Source organism: Oryza brachyantha, chromosome 2 (genome assembly GCF_000231095.2).
Source record: "Oryza brachyantha chromosome 2, ObraRS2, whole genome shotgun sequence".
Lineage (NCBI taxonomy): Eukaryota > Viridiplantae > Streptophyta > Magnoliopsida > Poales > Poaceae > Oryza > Oryza brachyantha.
The window spans coordinates 22,428,936-22,447,477 of record NC_023164.2 but is presented as its reverse complement, the minus strand read 5'-3'; the positions used below and the strand labels follow the sequence as shown (position 1 = coordinate 22,447,477).

Here is an 18,542-nt window from a genome sequence, read left to right as displayed (position 1 = left end):
GAAGCTGCGGCCTGGTGGTAGAGCGATTATCACAGATAATCATGGAGAAATCGTATAAATTTGAATTCAAAAATTTAAATCATATTGTCTCGGTTCGTGGGATCAAACTACGCGATATTATACGCTTATGGTTTCTTTATCAATGGCCATAATCATGGCAGTTTTCGCGGTATTGATAATAGTTGTTTTTGTGTGAAAACATGTGATATGTTGTGATTATTGTGATACATAAAAATAGAAAAAATTAGATTTCCCCATTTTTTCAAAAAAAAAGAATTCTCACACATGATAGGCAGGGAAGAAAAAATCATGCCAGTGTCATTTGCCACCACACGAACTAATTGAAGCAGAACACATTTGATGTAGGGACACTTAGACCCTATTTTGGCCCGTCGTTGGTATCTACATCAAGCCCTTCGTTTGATCCTTGTCTTTCTCATTAAAATGATGTTATATCTAGCCACCCTAATTGTCACAAAGCATCACTATTGAATTTGTCCTTTACCTATCCACTCCACTTATTGATGTGACAATCTTTAGTCCACACGTGCGGATCCAAACACGAAATTCACAATCCAATGCCACGGCCTCTATGACCTTTTTTTGTCGACCGTTGTCACCACCATCTACACCACTACTGTCCTCACCGCCATGCAGATGAGCTGGGCATGGAGGCCCATGAACTAGTGACCCCTAGGACTAGTGTCGGAAAACATCTACCACCACTACCGTTTGGTTTTGTCCCATTCTTGAATTATGGCCGAAAACACATTTTAGCCGATGAATGTTGGGCAAAATGCTTGAAGTTGTTAAAGGTAAGTGTGAAAGATTTCTGCGTGATAATTATAGCATGCAAAAAATGTTTATAAAAACTATGTTATATGTAGCATGTAAATATGTCATATTGTTCATATACTAAATCGGTTCACTCTTCTTTTTAAAGGAGATAAAGAGAAAATAAGTATGGTCTTGTATGGTGGAGGAAATGAACCCTAAAAATGGGTCACAACTCTGTATATACATATTGGGCAACATTGCAAGCACTACAAGCCAAGTGCGAGATAAAATGGGCACTCCCATGTACTACACATGTCCTCTTTTTTCTACATCTTCTTACACATGGAAGCAGTAAATCTCCGTGTCGGCTTTAGGATGCCCAAGATGAGGCTAGCGAGCTCAAGATCTCTACCCCATTACATCTACATCCTTGCTCCTCCCACTATTGCTCTCCTTCCCTACCCCATCCTTGTGTCCTAGTGTCGTTTACCCTGGGAGGGCACCATCTTTGCCTCGATCCGTCCTTACCATGATGAAGGTCGTATTTGCCTTCACCCCTCCACCATCTAGGGAGCATCGGTTGTGTTCTTCGTCTATCCACTACCACCCAATTTTCATTATCCATGAAGGTCATTATCTTGCGGCTGCATCCGACTTTCGAGGTCACGCTTGTGTTCAGGGTGCTCAAGGGTTGTTGCCTCCTTAATTAAGAAGAAAGGTGGTAAGACGATATATTTGGTCGATGGGAGGTGCACATTGTCGATCATGTAGTCGGAGTTTCATTTGCGTTGTAGGGGTCTATCGTCGGTGGTTCAACCCTATCATTGCCATGGCTGCTGCTTTGAGAATGTGTGAGGAGGATGTAGTGGGGAGATAGTGGATAAGAGGGAGGGGGTCAAGGAAGAGACAGGGGCAATTTGGTCCAAAATTTGCAGATAAGATACTAAATGGTAAGTACGGGTATATATCGGCAAAATATGAGATCACAATGTCATAGCTCCAAAAAATTGAATAGCAATAGCATACCCCCGTTTCACATTGTGAAATCGTCTAACCTTGTTTAGATTCATATGAATATTAATGCATCTAAATATTTATACAAAACATATATATTGATCAACTAATAAATCTAAACAATGATAGAAAGTCTTACCATATGAATTTGATGGAATATTTTTATAAATGTGAAGGTTATAATAGCATAGACCCAGCTAACCCTTAATTACCCATCACTTTGCATCAAACATGTTTAAACTATATCGTCGCATGCTTTGTGAGTAGCGACAAATTATTTAACCCTTGTTGAACTTACCCCTCTAAAGTACCAGATTCCTAAAAGTTCTGAAAAAATAGTGGTTAAACTTAAAACTCTAGCAAAAAAAAAAGGCTTAAATTATAACATAGTGTATCGGTAGCTTATGTCCAAGTTACATAATACAAACACCGGAATGCTTGATGCTTTGATTACACCGTGCAACATTTATAGGATCGTCATTAGTCAGCATGACAGGCGGTTAGAGCCGCCTAAAACCTTCCCAAAACCCTAACAACCCACCTAATCACTCTCACGCAGGTGACTTCCAAAGTAAACTACCACAAATGCCCCTTCTTCGAGGCAGCCCAAAGCTCAGAAGAAATATCACCGTATCACCCATTCACCCGCAGTACGTGCGCAGAGATTTTTTTTTTTGAAAAAAAGGAAAATAATAATAGCAGAGCGCCTCCCTCAGAGCCGCAGAGACCAGCGGCTCGCTCATATAAAATGCCAATCTACCCAAACAGCCCTTCTCCTGAAACCAATCATTCTCTCCCGTCTCGCCCCCCTTCCCCGTCTCCGCCTCGCGCCGCCTCTCCTCTCCTCACCCGGGAAGCCGAAGCTTCCCCGCCGCCGCGCGGCAGGTCGGTGCCACTCGTACCCGGTCCGCTCCCCCACCCAATCCGGGTCCGTCGACCTCTCCCCTCCAGGCTCGCGGCTGCCCCGGCCCGCCGGAGCCGCCTGAGCTCGGGGGTCGATTAGGGGAGGGTTTAGGGTTTTTGATTGGAGTCTAGATCGTGTTTGGCTGGGGTTTGGTGGCACTGGCCTCTGCGCAGCCCGTGCTCCTAGGCTGCTCTTGGGAGTGGTTTGTGTTGTGGACTGTGTGAGGGCTTGGGTTTGATTGGATTTGGCGTGTTGGTTTTGGCCTGCGGCAGGAATATGGCGGGGAAGTCGAAGGGCGCGAGGAACAAGGGGAAGGCGCAGGGCGGAAGCCAGGCCGTCGCGGTGGAGCCGGAGGTTCCGGTGACCGATGGAGTCGAGGATGCCAAGCCCGAGAACGGGGAAGTTAGTGAACCTGCCGCCGTGGAGGGCAGTGCACCTGGTGCTGAGAAGGAGCAGGGCGACGCAGCTGAGGAAACACAAACCACGAAGAAGCCAGCTGAGGGTAAGGGCCACCCCACTTGATCATGTTCATACTGTTGCTATATTTGTTTTGTCAAACTATGAACTGTGCCTTGCAGTACATAATTTCTATAAAGCTCTGGCCTAGAGAGATACATGACTGCACAATACCACTGGGATATAGAAATATCAGATTTTGAGTATCAACAGACCATCAACTTAGGGAAATTATCAATTGTGCAGTACAATCAGCGGGTTTTACAAGGAAATAGCGTGTGTTTGTATTTTTAGTAAAAAAATAACTCGACTGTTTGTGGTGGTGGTGGGGGGAATGGCCACCTCCGTGTCCTTTTTGTTAAGAAGAAGCATCAATCAAACCTGCCAAGAGACCATGAACACTGCCCTCCACACGTGGACTTGCCTACTATGATCAGTCCTAACCCGTGCTTTCAGGACAGGACGTGGACTCGCTCCTATGATCAGTCCTTAACCGTGCTTTTGAGGACAGGACCTGGACTCGCCCCTTATGGTCATTGCTTAACCCATGTTTTGAGGCCCCTGTCCCGTATCACGTGTTTTTGAGGGGTTGCGAGTGACCTTTTTTAGCCAAGCATGAAATTTGCTCCCGTGGGGGGTCGAACCCGGAACTTCGAGGTGTTACTTGAGCACTGTAACCGCTAGGCTATAGGCCCTTTCACGTTGTATTTTTAGTAATTCAGTAGTTAAGAATGATGCATTTTTTTAATGCAGAGTAAGCTAGACAAGTTCAATTTGCTGTGCGGAATGAAAAATATGCCTAATGCTGCTGTTGCATTAATGATGATGTGTTTATATAGTATCTACTGCAATGAGCAGAAAATTGTCTTTGGTATGGTTATAAGGTGTAATGCTTGATACTTTCTTGTCCTAACTCTTCTAAAGCCGTCATGTTACTGACACTTAAGAAGAAACATGTACCTTGGACAAGAACTTTGCTAAACTGAGACAATTTATGGAATACTCTACTTTTTCTGTCATCAACATGTTTCTTTGTTTCCACATTGGGCCACCCATTCTCATTTGATGGACCACGACTTCCTATGTGCCTGTATGCATTATTAATTATATTTATTTTCTCGAGCAGATGAGGTTCATCTCTACCCTGTTTCTGTTAAGACACAGTCTGGCGAAAAGCTTGAGCTGCAGGTAAATGTATACAAATTGTGCTGACTATTGGTACATCAGTCTGTTCTGCCTCTATGTAAATATCATGCTACTACTTACAGCTAAGCCCTGGGGATTCTGTCATCGATGTCAAACAATTCCTCTTGGATGCTCCTGAAACTTGCTTCTATACATGCTATGATTTGATATTGCACGCTAAAGATGGCTCAACTCATGAGCTAGAGGACTATAATGAAATTTCTGAGATTGCTGATATAACTGCCGGTGGCTGTTCATTGGAGATGATTGCTGGTATGTGATGCGCCATTCTTTTTTGTATTATTCTCACAGGTTGTTCCTTCTAAAATCTGATGCCACAATACGTGTTTATTTCCAGCAATATATGATGAGAGATCTATTAGGTCGCATCTGCGCCGTGTTAGGGAATTGCTATCCCTTTCTAGTCTTCATGTCTCACTTTCCACATCCCTTGCTCTTCAGCAAGAATCTGCACAGGAAAAATCTGCAGACACTGCAGGTATAACACTTGGTTTTGCCCTATGGTGTGTAGTTTACTGATGACATTCTGTATATCATGTAATTTCTGCAATGTCAGCGAGTACTGAGTAGTTTCCTAATTTGCCCACAAGCGATGGTACAACTTGGTGTTGATGTATATTTTGTTCTGCCTTTTTTTATTTAGCAGATTCTGGGAAAACGGCTAGTCAAGAGCTTGATGGGTTGAATTTCATGGAGGACAGTACTGGTGCTCTCATTAACTTGCTGCCATCTGCACTAGCAGAGATCAAATGTGTGGCTAGCATAGTTTTTTCTTCATTTAATCCTCCACCAAGTTATAGGAGGTAACTCTAATGACTGTATAATCCATATTTGTATGGCACATAAGGTTATTGCTTAGTATTTTTATTCTTCATGAAATTTACAGTTGTTGATCCTTTCTTCAGATTACATGGTGATCTCATTTATATTGATGTTATGACACTAGAAGGAAACAAGTACTGTATCACAGGAAGTTCCAAATCATTTTATGTGAACTCCAGCAATGGAAGTATTCTGGACCCAAGGCCTTCCAAACAAGCCCTGGAGGATAGCACCCTAGTTGGTCTGCTACAAAAAATCAGTGCCAAGTTCAAGAAAGGTTTTTCACCGCTCACAATTATTTTTTGTTTGCATAAATGACCAGTCTATGTTTATTTATCATGAGTTGGGCAAATTTTATGAAGGTTTTCGTGAAATTTTGGATCGCAAAGCATCAGCACATCCTTTTGAGAATGTTCAGGCCTTGCTCCCAGTGACTTCTTGGTTGGGAGCTTGTCCTGTGCCAGGTAATTTATTCAGTATATTCCCCATGCTCACAATTGCATTTTCTTTTCAGTTTGTACTAGGTGGGGTATATTTAATCTAATAATGTCTATTTACAGTCTCTGTTTCTAGTATTGTCAAATCGTAAGCTAGTTATAGTTATGAACATGTTTTGTGGCTTTTTGTCAGTAGGCAGATTTTTTTGATGTGCACTTGAAGCTATACTTATGCTGTTTCTAGATTTTACAACTATTGTAGCATTGACTTCACAATAGTCATTTCCTGATCCTTTTGCACCTTATTCTGGCCTTGGCTGTTAACCTTTCATCCTTCCATTTTTCTTCAACTCTTTATGTTGATAATCGTTGTTAATTATTATTATTTTTGGCAAGATTGCTAATACTTTTTATAGATTACTCCATATCTTTTGCCTTTTCCACATAAATGCTGTAATAGAATTTTTACACCTTTTTTGATGTATAGCAGAACATAGAAGGGATGCAGCTAGAGCTGAAGATTCTGTTGTGTTATCGTATGGAACTGAGTTGATTGGCATGCAGAGAGACTGGAATGAGGAACTACAGTCTTGCCGGGAGTTTCCTCATAGCAATCCTCAAGAAAGGTTCTTGCTAACCTTTCACTCTCAGGTTGCCTATTTATAACTGCAATAATAAAATATCTCTGGCTCCTGTAGGATATTACGTGGCAGAGCGCTTTATAAGGTGACATGCGATTTCGTTGATGCTGCAGTTAAAGGAGCAGTTGGTGTCATTAATAGATGTATACCTCCAATTAATCCAACTGATCCAGAATGTTTTCATATGTGAGTAAGCCTAAATATAATGCCCTATATGTTAACAAAACAATTCTCATGGCTACTGCTGTTGAGGTTTTCAATATGGAATTTTGGCACTAGTGTTAAGTGGAAGTGTTCTCTTGTAAGGGTGAGTGATGCATGTGCTGATAGGAACTTGTCTTTTGCACATGCTCCATCAAGTCTGGTTTAAGTTATCTGACTAATTGATTTTCAAGGATGTTTTAATTTTCATTTAGAGATGCTTACCTGTGCTCTTATATAATTCAGGTATGTACACAACAATATATTCTTTAGTTTTGCTGTTGACTCTGACTATGAGCAACTATCAAAGGACCAAAAGCCAGATGGTCAAAATGGATCTGGCAGAAGTGCGACAGGCTCCACAGATCCGGGGGCTAAGTCAAACAGGAACTGTGCAGATCCTAGTGGCACAACGAATTCAAAAACTGATGAACCTAATCGTGTTTTGGACAATAGCTCTGATGCATCTGCAGAGGCACAAATAGCAGATAGTGAGCAGGCGACCTATGCATCTGCTAACAATGACTTAAAAGGAACCAAGGCTTACCAAGAAGCTGATGTTCCTGGGCTTTATAATCTTGCGATGGCAATTATTGATTATAGAGGTCACAGGGTTGTGGCACAGGTATGTTTATAAGTAGTTCCTGATAATGTTATTGTATCCTTTTATGTTATTCAATTGGATACATATTTTCTCTTGCTCATGTTATGTACAACAATATTTTATATTCTTCTGATAAGTAGATACCCACATTTGTACTTTTTTAGCATTATGCATGATTTAGTAGAGCCTGCTTTTGATGGTATTAGCAGTTTGATCATTGCATTATGTATTATCTGGGTTCACTCTATCCTTGTATTAGTGAAAATGGGTCATGTTGAAAAGGTTACACTGAGTTCTTATTTATTTGCCTTGTAAAATTATACTTGTCTTGTAGAGCATCATACCCGGTATTCTTCAAGGAGACAAGTCTGATTCCCTTCTGTATGGATCGGTTGATAATGGCAAGAAAATATCTTGGAACGAGTCATTCCATTCAAAGGTTGGCCAAAATGTTTCTTTTGCTATGCAAGCTTTGTCAGGAATAATGAATTTTCTTTAGTACATGTGCTCTCGAAACTTCTTATGTCCTTCAGTGCTTGTGTGTTATCTTGTTGCTAGACATGAGTTCATAACTTGTGAGAATTTTCTAGTTTCTCCTGAGTTGATTGTTCGGGTAAACTGGTTGTTATGTTAATTAAGATGATGTTGATAATAGCAATTATTGATAGGCGACTGGTTGATATATTGAGATTGTCAGTGCTGATGCTAAAAGTGCATGCTGTACCAAGTGTATAGCTAAAGAACTGTTTTTGATATTCCAATTCTTTGGATATGTTCTTTATTTTTCCTTCTCTGTCTAAGATAAGCTTTTCCACCTGACTTCTGCAAATTTTCACTAGCATGTCATATAATGTATCAGGTTTTCTTAGACACAAGTTGTATGGTACTATCAAATGGTAATGCTATATGTGATATTTGCCTGACTTATTGGTCCTTGATTTCTACTGAAGGTCATTATGGAGATTAGATTAGCAGGCTGAGAAATATGTATTTGTAGGCATACTTTATTCTTGGCGGTAGTGATTAACCACCCTGATCATGTTATACAACACTGGATGTATGCTGTGCCTTCTTGTATTCAACTTTGCTTTGACTATTCTTATTTCATGTTGATGTCTGTAATTTTATTTTAGGTGGTCGAGGCTGCAAAGCGGCTCCATGTGAAAGAGCATGAGGTTTTGGATGGTTCTGGTAATCCTGTAAAATTAGCTGCTACAGTTGAATGCAAGGGAATTGTTGGGAGTGATGATAGGTAATTCTACATTTAATACTAAACAATGTGCCTTTTCTTTTTCTCTAGGATGTGTGTGGGTGTGCGTAAATGCAAAAGAATTGTACTCTGAGCTTCACTGCTTCCATTTTCATGTATCCACTATTGGGCCTCAATGCTGCTCTCCTTGTTTTTTCCCGCTTGACCTTTTCCAACTCTCTAGGCATTATATTCTTGATCTGATGAGAGTGACCCCTCGAGATTCTAACTACATTGGACTACAGCACCGATTCTGTGTTTTGAGGCCTGAACTTGTTGCATCGTTTATTGAGGTGAGCTGATCCCATGATACCATTTTCTAAGAAGATGGTCAGCTGGTACATGATATGATTTATGTCCAGTCCTGACTGTCTCATATCTTTATGTAACCAGGCTGAATCCACAAACAAATCCACCACACAGAAAGTTGCAGGTGCTCCTGGAGAATCTATTGAGCAATTGGCAAGCCCTTCTGATGCTATGGTTGGCTCATAATGTTCTCTACTGTTTTTTGTTTATTGTGGAGAGTTTTTTGTTTGGTCAAAAGCATTCATTGCAAAATACCTTTTGGGTAAAACCCCAAACACTGCCATGTTTTTGTTTCTTACATTCAGATCTTCCCTTGTCGCAGCTGCATGAACACAATTTGTTTGTCTGAAGTTCTAACTTATGCACAATCATAAACTAAAATGATTTTTCCATTTTAAATGTTATGATTTTGACTTCACCTTTGTGATACTCGTATGATAAAAAGGCTAAATTCTAGTAAATTTTTTTTTTGGATATTCTTGTTTCAAATATCTGGAAACTTAGTCCACCTATTTCAGGCAACACCTGTGGAAGGACCTGCCGTGTCTGATGAAAGCTCTGTTCCTGAAGCTGCCAAGTCTGATGAAAACTCTGCTCCTAAACCTGGCACTTCCGATGACAGCTCTTCTATGAGGCCTGCTGAACAAAACGAGTCAGCTTCAGAAATCCTTTTTAATCCAAATGTGTTTACAGAGTACAAACTTGCTGGTAGCCCAGAGGTTAGTCTTAGAACTACTTCTGCGTGATATCCCTATCTTGATGTATTGACATTCTACTCTTCGCTTTTCCTAGGAGATTGCAGCAGATGAAGCATTGGTTAAAAAGGTTGGTTCATATCTTCTAGACACAGTGATACCAAAGTTTGTTCAGGATATCTGCTCTCTAGATATCTCCCCTATGGATGGGCAGACTTTAACTGATGTGCTGCATAGCAATGGGATAAATGTTAGGTATCTGGGCAAAGTGAGTCTCTGAACTGATCCAGCTGCATGTGAACCCATTGCGTATAATGTAACATGTTTATCATCTAATTCCTTTATCAGGTTGCTGGCATGATCAAACATTTGCCTCATCTACGGGACTTGTTGTCTTCTGAGATAATTGTTAGGTCTGCAAAGCATGTGGTCAAGGTTATAAATCAATCTCTGCTTATACTTATTGCAGATGTTTATTTCTACGACACATTCTTTCTGGCTAGTTAATTGATAATTTTCTAAAGTTTGTTTCATGCTTTCATCCTGCTGTCTATTCAAATAAATGTTGATAATATATATACTTCACGTGGTGGCCTTCTCTTCTATAATAAAAGTGAAGTATGTAACCTCACTTCTGGAGCACTAATCATTATTACTTGCCTACTTGTATACAATTTGAATGCTGTGATAGTTTACTAGTCCCAATCACCGTATTATAAGATTATTTTTCACCAAATTGATAAGCTTTCCTGTGTTTCCATTTTCTTAGAAGTCATGGGAGAAATTATGCCAATTTGTTAACCGTACTGTTTGTTCTTCCTGTCCCAGGAATTACTGAGGCAAAGCCCAGATCATGATATTGGTCCAGCTATTGCTCATTTCTTAAATTGTTTTATTGGTAATGTCTTGGCACCTTCCACAAAAGGTAGTTCTGACAGTACACATTCAAAAAACCAGAAGGTATGCTATTCCACGTTCATATTCACTTTAAGTCTGCTGTAGCTTGTTAGGTAACTGCAACTAATGGCTACTGTCTTTTGGATATTCAAATTGATAGGGTCATGAGAAGACTCAAAACCAGAAATCTACCAAGGGACAGAAATTGAGCCTTTCTGCTTCAAAAAACATTATGCCAACATTTTCTCATCTAACATCTGACAGAGTTTGGTCTAACATTAAGGAATTTGCAAAGCATAAATATCTGGTACTGATGGATGCTGCTTCGTTCAGTTTCTTGGTTTACTATTTGTGGATGCCATCAATAACACATTGTTTATTTAGTTTGAAGTGCCCGATGATGCTAGGGCTGGTGCTAAAAGAGTTGCAGTACTCCGTAATCTTTGCCAAAAGGTTTGCTTTGTTCAGCTCTACATAATACTCTGTTTCTCAAAACATAATAATTGAGTTTGCTGTTTTCATTCAGAGAAAAGAAATAGTATGGTTGAAAGGAGTTCAAACAAATAATTCTTATGTGCTCTTTTATGAAATCATGCCCGTTGAATGCTTGTTCATAACACATCCAAAATTATCATTGCCATACCATGGTATGCACGTGCTAATTTTGGTCAATTGTTACATATAATAGGTGGGAATAACAATTGCTTCTCGCAAATACGACCTGGATTCTGCAGCTCCATTCCAGCCGTCAGATATCCTAAATCTCCAACCAGTAGTGAAGCATTCTGTACCTGTGTGTGCAGATGCAAGGAATCTTATGGAAGCAGGGAAAATTCGGATGGCTGAGGTATATGTGGCTGATATAATCTTGCCATAAACTTTGTGATCCTATTGTTTGATGAACTCCTCTTATATTGCTTCTCTTTAATTCTCTGCACCCATGGATTTTACAAATTTTGGTTATGTGTTTCAGGGAACATTGAATGAGGCGTATGCACTGTTTTCTGAAGCTTTTTCACTGCTTCAACAGGTACGCAACACCGCTTTATTACAGCATAAGCATGGGAATTTGATTTCTGACATTTATCTATGACCTTTAACAGATTACTGGTCCCATGCATAGGGATGCTGCAAACTGTTGCCGGTAACACATTAGCTTATTTCTACTTGATTAATTTATTTTTCGTAGTATCAATATTCTCTGATCGGCCAATCGGACCTGATCACCATGGAACCGATTAGGCTGATTAATCATTGATAAGCCTGATTAATCAAGGCTGATCAGTACAGTACTACAGTATATTTACCAGAACTAAAGAACCCTATATACTATGTAGTGTGCAACATAAAATGCAATAATAGAGAAATTATTTGATGGTTAGATGGTACTTACCTTTTGAGCTTTGATGTCTGGGGGGGTGAGGGGACTAAACAGTAAACGCTACCTAGAATGGACTGGCCGAACTAAAAGTCTACTAGCCAGGCTGGCCCAAAAGTTACAGGGTTGATCGGTTAATCGCTACTCCCTTCTGATCGCCCGATTGATTGAACCTAATTATCGGTAATCGGACGATCAGGTTTCTGTTCAGCCTGATCGTTTCAAGTAGTAGCCTAATCAAGGTCAGGGGACCGATTACCCTGGTTAATCGTGATTAATCAGTCGATCAGATAACATTGAGTAGTATATTTATTTTCAAAGATAGGTCTGGCAAGAACCATAACCTCCTTGGTGGACACTGCTTTTCTAGAATAGTGTAGATTTGAAATATGTGACATGAATTGATAAGAGGATTGACTGCATTAGGAAATAATGGTATTCACATAAGTTTTGAACAAGGTAGGCACATTGAAGGTTTTCGCTAGAGTTTAGACATGACATTTTCCAGATATCTGTTTTAAAATTATGTATGTTAGTCGTCCATACTAAAATCTTTGGATTTCTTAATTTGCTTTTCCTTCGACTGTAGGTACCTTGCTATGGTTCTGTACCATGCTGGCGATATATCAGGAGCAATTGTGCAACAACATAGGGAACTTATCATTAATGAGCGATGCCTTGGTCTAGATCATCCTGATACAGCCCACAGGCATGTTGTTCAGTTTCATTTGCTGTATGGAATTTTGATGTTCTTCTTGCAATTCAAATGAACTGTAACTGAAGTTCTGATGCGTGCAGTGAAACTAAATTTCATGTTATTGTTACAAAACTTAAGCCCATTTTAGACATCATCATCTAAAGAAAATCTTAAACCAACTATGGATATATCAACTGAAAAAGAATCATGTCTTGCGGAAAATCAAAGATGTAACCGATAATTTATATTCTGCTGGAGTGCTAGCTGTGGGACAAAGATTGTTCTGACAGATAAGGCTGCGTGGGCAATGTGATTTTTCTGTTTAGTTTATCATTTTTCCAGAGTTAAGCACTAACAAGTGTGTCTTTGTTGAATATGTAATATTAATATACAATATATTTATTCCTTCCTTTGATTTTGCACAGTTAATATATTTTTCACTGATTATTAACCTTGTGTGTTCTTTTTCCAGCTACGGTAACATGGCTTTGTTCTATCATGGGCTTAATCAAACTGAACTCGCACTGCGACACATGTCTCGCACATTGCTTTTGCTAAGTTTAGCATCAGGTCCTGATCATCCAGATGTTGCAGCGACTCTTATAAACGTTGCAATGATGTACCAGGATGCTGGCAATATGAGTACTGCTCTTAGGTATCTTCAGGAAGCACTCACGAAGAACGAGAGGCTTCTAGGCCCAGATCATATCCAAACAGCTATCTGCTATCATGCCCTTGCCATTGCATTCAGCTGCATGGGTGCATTCAAACTTTCAATTCAGGTCAGTTCTGGTGTAAGATGGTTGGCAAAAAAAAAAAAACATTTTAAAAACCACTTAGCTCATGTGTTACTCTGATGGCAGCATGAGAAGAAGACTTATGATATACTGGTTAAGCAATTGGGGAGTGATGATTCACGGACAAAGGATGCGGAAAATTGGCTGAATACGTTTAAGACACGAGAACAGCAGGTATAAGTTTAAACTGTATTTGTATTAGTATGATACTTCTAGCAAATATATGACATGTTATATACGTATGGCATAGTATTGTAAAGTTTTCATATTTTCTTAAGAAAATGTTTAGGGCTGCTTTTTCTTGGATATTTTTTTCTTACTTCATGCTGGATTCGGTTTTGCATTGTGCATCAAAGATGTAACTCTCTTTTCACCGTACAGGTGAATGCCCAGAAGCAAAAAGGTCAACAGGGCACAAATCCGCCAGCTAATCCTATTGAATTGTTGAAGGTATGTTTAGTTATTACAATATGAAAGTCTCACTATCATGCATTTGATACTGTATCCCCCTATAATTCCAGGGGGACAAGTAGTCTTAAACTCTTAGTTCCTTTTTAGCTTCTGACAATTCATACAAGGTGACAACCTCTGTTGAAAAAAGGACAGTGACAAATGCTAACTATAGTGTACGTATAGAAGCTGGTGTAGGTATAGAAGCTGAAAACATTAGTATTGCATTGGGTGATGTCAATTGAACTGTGGAAGTCTGAAATAATATTCTCTTGTTTTAGCTATGATCATGTCAAAATGCATTGGGTCCTAATGGTATATGATTCATGTTGCTGGGATTTTCATTCTTATTTTCTCTGTTTGCTATGTACATGTTCTCTGTTTGCTATTATGTACATGGATTAATCCTTGAACACTAGGGCCGCGTTTCGGCCATGGTATAAGTTAAGTAAGCCCCCCTTGTTTTCTGCGTGCACGTTTCCCGAACTGCTAAACGATGTATTTTTTGCAAAAAAAATTCTATAGGAAAGTTGTTTTAAAAAATCATATTAATCTATTACTACGTTTTCCATGCCAGGTAAGTTAACTTACCTCCCCTCTTTGCCAGTGTTATCTAATCGTCTGATTAATCGTGATTAATCTCGGGCTGATCGGCACCTGACGTTGATTAGGCCATTCAAAACGATCAGACCGATCAGAAACCTGATCGTCCGATTAGCCGATGATTTGGTCCGATTAATCGGGCGATCAGAAGGGGTGGCGATCAACCGATCAGCATGTGACTTTGTAGTTTTGAGTTGGGCTGGGCAATCTTTAGTCTTGTCGAATTTTAGTATGGAGTATGGGACTAGAATTTTAGTCTCTTAGAAATATATGGAGTATAGGACTAGAATCTGGAGTTATGGGCACCTCAAACAACAAAGCTCAAAGGTAATTATCATCTAACTATCAAATAATTCCTCTATTATTGTATTTTATATTGCACACTAGTACACTGCATAGATTGTAGTACTGTACCAATCAGACTCGATTAATCAGTCTGATCGACGATTAATCGGTCTGATCGACCTGATCGGTGCCATGGCGATCAGGTTTGATCAGCCGATCAGACAACATTGCTCTTCGCCGAACGCAGCCTAGGTCATTGAATGTAATAGTTTTTACCATTGCTAATGAAATATACATATAGCTATTTGACATCTCCATACTGTATTTTGGTTCTTTTTGAGATTATTTCTTAACTTGACAGGCACATCCTGGTTTGGCAAAAGCACTTAAGGCGGCTGCAAAACAACCTGGTGACGGATCAGCAAACGTCAACCGATCACTTAATGCTGCAGTTGTTGGTGAAGGTGTTCCTCGAGTAAGAGGAGTTGACGAGCGGGCTGCTCGGGCAACTGCAGAAGCTCGGAAGAAAGCTGTTGCCAGAGGCCTTAATGTGCGTAGTGGTCAGGCACCAGATTACATGTCAAATCTATCTCAAATTCTCAACTATCTGGACTCAGCAAAGGCATCTACTGCTACTCCAGCCACTGCTTTGGCTGCTGCTAGCACTCAAAATACACATGAAGGTCAGCAATCAAATGGACCCACACAAAACGGCACTGCAGGGAATAATACCCATGGGCGATCATCTAAGCCCAGTGGTTCAACGCCAGTAGGACTAGGGACTTCCTTGGAGTTGAAGAAGCAGAAATCAAAGCAGAAAGCATAGAAAGTAACATCTGTGGTAGCTTTTTTTCCCGACAATTTTGGAATTCTAGGGTGTTTTGAGTTTTTACCCGCATAGAATTGTCACGCCACCATGGTGGCAGGGTAATTTTGTTTGTTTTTTTGGAGGGGGTTAGAATGAGTCCAATAATAACCGAGAATTGTTGACATTGATAGACTACTGATGAGATAAATGGCTATTGGCTAAGTCTACCAACCACAAAGCTTAACCAAGTTGGTTCACAAGCTTAATTCTTCATGTTTGGTTCTTAGTTATCGTTCTTCATGCTCGTCATGCAATTTAGCTGGAAATGCATTTCGGAGATGAACTTTATGTTGTTTCGCTGGATAGATATATCTGGAGATGAACTTTATGTTGTTTCGCTGGATAGATATATCGGACTGCCTTGGCAGAAAAAGATTGCCTAGTTTGGTATTGACTGCTTCACCGTGTTCTATGTACCATTATTTAGCAAATGACTGTGCAGTGCCACCGTTTCCTCGTCAGGGGCAGGACCCTAGCGCGAGGATGCAACTCAAAATTGCAGTTTATGTTGCCAGATCAAGGATCATCGGCAGTTCAAAGCAGAGGATCAAGGATAGACGCTAGTGCTGGAAGCCGGGAATGCAACTCAAATTTCCAGTATATTTTAGTACCATTTAAAAAGGGGAGTCCCAGTATAAACTTTCAGAAGCCAGGAATGCAACTCAAATTTCCAGTATATTTTAGTACCATTCAAAAAGGGGAGTCCCAGTATAAACTTTCAGCATCTCATGTCGCAAGAGAAACGTATACAAACATTTCAAGCATCGTGCGTTTGTCGGCGTTTATTGTGATTAATGATTACGAGAAAGTAAGGCAAAAGATTTATTCCAAGTCTGCTGTGTAGGTCTCTCTCGAGCACAACAATTCCATGGATCTGCAAAGGAACTAGTACATCAACAAAACAGCAGGAAAGAAAGCATCAGCTTCAAAATTCACCGAGCTGACAGTTTGCAGGACTTGTGCTACAAGTACAGAACTTCAGTCAATGAGCAGGCTTCTTCTCGATCGTGTAGGGATAGTACTCTTTACCATTGTCCACTCTGGTAGTGTTACCACCAACGTCCAACACAGCGGATGTAAAGGCCAGGCAAGAACCAGCAGCGATGGCAGACTGAATGCTCCTTCCTGCCAATTGCGTTAGATTACATACATCAGTCTTGCTAGCCAATATACTGAATCATAACAACTACGAGGTGAATAAAAGAGTGCCTATTATAAATGTGATCAAGAATAAATTATGACTGAGCACATGCTGATGTCACAAATAACCCTATGATTTGGTATGCAGAGGTAAAACAAAGTTTGAATGAATAAATTGATAGCCAGTTTGTGGCCTGTGCAACGAAAAATGATATGAACTAGCATAGATCATATGCTACTCTTTGAGTAAGTTGATACACATGGAAGTCATGGAACTGTTCAGGACAAGAGAGAGAACACGCTAAGCTAAGCACATAAAATATGTCATAATTGACTATTAATAATTGCATAGTCATCACATACATTACAGGGCACCTGTAAAGGATCCCTTAACAAAAAGTTTCATTGGACTAGTCCCAGATACCCAGTAAGGTCCCTCAGTTTCAATAAATGTAAAATACAACCAGTAGAGCATCCAAGTAGAAATTTATCAAGCCGATGAAGCAAGGGTAACATATGTTTGACCCGTATCTGTCCACACAATAACTCTTACTGCGTAGTCACCAGAAGTCAATTGATGTAGGAGCACAAACTATGCCATCATCCAAATTTAGGATGAGCCAATCCAAAATGCTCCAGGTATCCTTATCTAATGATGGTTCCTTGATCAAGACAACCTATTTCATATTTCATTCACTTGTTTCACCAAATATTTTCAGTTCATAAGCATGTGATTAGCATACTATATCCAGTGTGACGTCCAACAAATTGGTCACTTTACTGTACAAGATAACTCGATCGACCAAACGTTGGTTGTTAACCATGTATGGAAATAATCCTTACAGAACTATTCTGAATATAAACTGTGTTCAATCCTACAACAGTTATGCTTCAGAACTTAGCGATACAGCAACCAGGCAACAATGTTTTCAACAGGCCACTCAGTTAACAGATCAAGGGGCAAGGGTTCAGACACTGAACTACAGCTTAATGTAAATAATGCTAGCGATCGTTGAGTCAAGTAAATGTTACTATTGAATAATCCAATCCCTGATAATAACTTTATTCTACCGTTAATTGAAGTAGAGAAGCCCATGTCAATAAATCCAAGTACCAATCAGAGTTTAATCCGCGTGAAAACACACAAAAGCAAAACAAAACACTAGCAAATGGCAATGTAGGCAGGCGTGGCTGTGTTGAACATGGCAAGAGGATGAGCTAACCTCTGTAACCGAATATGGTGGCGCCGGCGACGAAGGCACCAACGGCCCCGTTGACGAAATCGCGCTTCTTCCGCTGGCTCTCCACGAGTTGCTCGACGCCGATGTAGAGCCCTCCGACGGCGGCGAACGTGGCCCCGTAGCTGCCGCACATCTTGAGAGTCCGGATGAGGCCCGGGAGCGCGACGTGGCGCTCAACCCGGGGCACGTCGTGCCAGGTGGCGACGACGGTGCCCCAGATGGTCCCCGTGGCCAGCCCCATCGCCGTGGCCTTCACCGTCTTGACCACCGGCGTGTCCTCCTCCAACCCCATCGCTCCCTCCCTCCCTCCCCCGCACGCACCCGCCGCTCCTCTCCTCTCCTCTCCACTCCCTGCACAAACCGTAACTTGAGCCGAGGTGAGCCAACCCCTAGAAAATGAGATCGAGATCTAGTCGATCTGAGCCGGATCGACGCCTGCGGCAAGGGGCGGGGCCGAGGAGGAGAGTGAGCGGGGACGACAGGCGGTCGCTTTACCTTGGGGGGAACCTCGGCGGCGCGTGCCGGCGGCGAAGAACCAAAAATGGCTGGAATCGATGGGGGCGGAGGCAGGGAGGTGATGGGGGAATCGCTGTGGTTGGGAGAGGGGAGAGAGAGAGCTAGTGGGACGGGGCGGCGGCGTGGTCTCGGGCTCGGCCTCGGCGCGGCTCGCCGCGGGCTTGGGCCTCGTCCCCACGTGGACCTCGAGCGAGACTTCACGGCCTTATCGGCCTTTTTCGCTCGTGCCACAGCCACGGCCTCGTACTGTATTGAACCAACAAAATACTCCGTATAATCATTTAAACGTTTTTAATAGGAATTAAGGTAAAAAATAGTGTGTCTCTTAATAAATGAGATATAAAATAAAATGGTG

General features: G+C 41.0%; 2 protein-coding genes across 2 annotated transcripts; one reads left to right on the top strand and one right to left on the bottom strand.

Moving 5' to 3' along the window:
- The first annotated feature begins 2,592 nt into the window (after positions 1-2,592).
- On the top strand, positions 2,593-15,248 carry LOC102721139 (clustered mitochondria protein). Its single transcript, XM_015833748.2, has 29 exons — positions 2,593-2,676; positions 2,968-3,197; positions 4,278-4,339; positions 4,420-4,609; positions 4,695-4,835; positions 5,004-5,160; positions 5,263-5,456; positions 5,542-5,643; positions 6,107-6,242; positions 6,315-6,443; positions 6,705-7,083; positions 7,397-7,501; positions 8,196-8,314; positions 8,496-8,604; positions 8,705-8,794; positions 9,139-9,339; positions 9,413-9,583; positions 9,664-9,750; positions 10,144-10,275; positions 10,373-10,519; positions 10,597-10,665; positions 10,901-11,059; positions 11,186-11,242; positions 11,316-11,356; positions 12,180-12,299; positions 12,760-13,069; positions 13,151-13,258; positions 13,466-13,534; positions 14,784-15,248. The coding sequence occupies exons 2-29, from the start codon at positions 2,972-2,974 to the stop codon at positions 15,246-15,248; spliced, it is 4,275 nt and encodes a 1,424-aa protein (XP_015689234.1). The 5' UTR covers positions 2,593-2,676; positions 2,968-2,971.
- A 789-nt stretch (positions 15,249-16,037) lies between these two features.
- Positions 16,038-18,298, bottom strand: LOC102720855 (outer envelope pore protein 16-3, chloroplastic/mitochondrial-like). Its single transcript, XM_006647734.3, has 3 exons — positions 18,167-18,298; positions 17,654-18,022; positions 16,038-16,415 (listed from the first exon to the last, which is right to left on the bottom strand). The coding sequence occupies exons 2-3, from the start codon at positions 17,961-17,963 to the stop codon at positions 16,273-16,275; spliced, it is 453 nt and encodes a 150-aa protein (XP_006647797.1). The 5' UTR covers positions 17,964-18,022; positions 18,167-18,298; the 3' UTR covers positions 16,038-16,272.
- Positions 18,299-18,542: the final 244 nt, after the last annotated feature.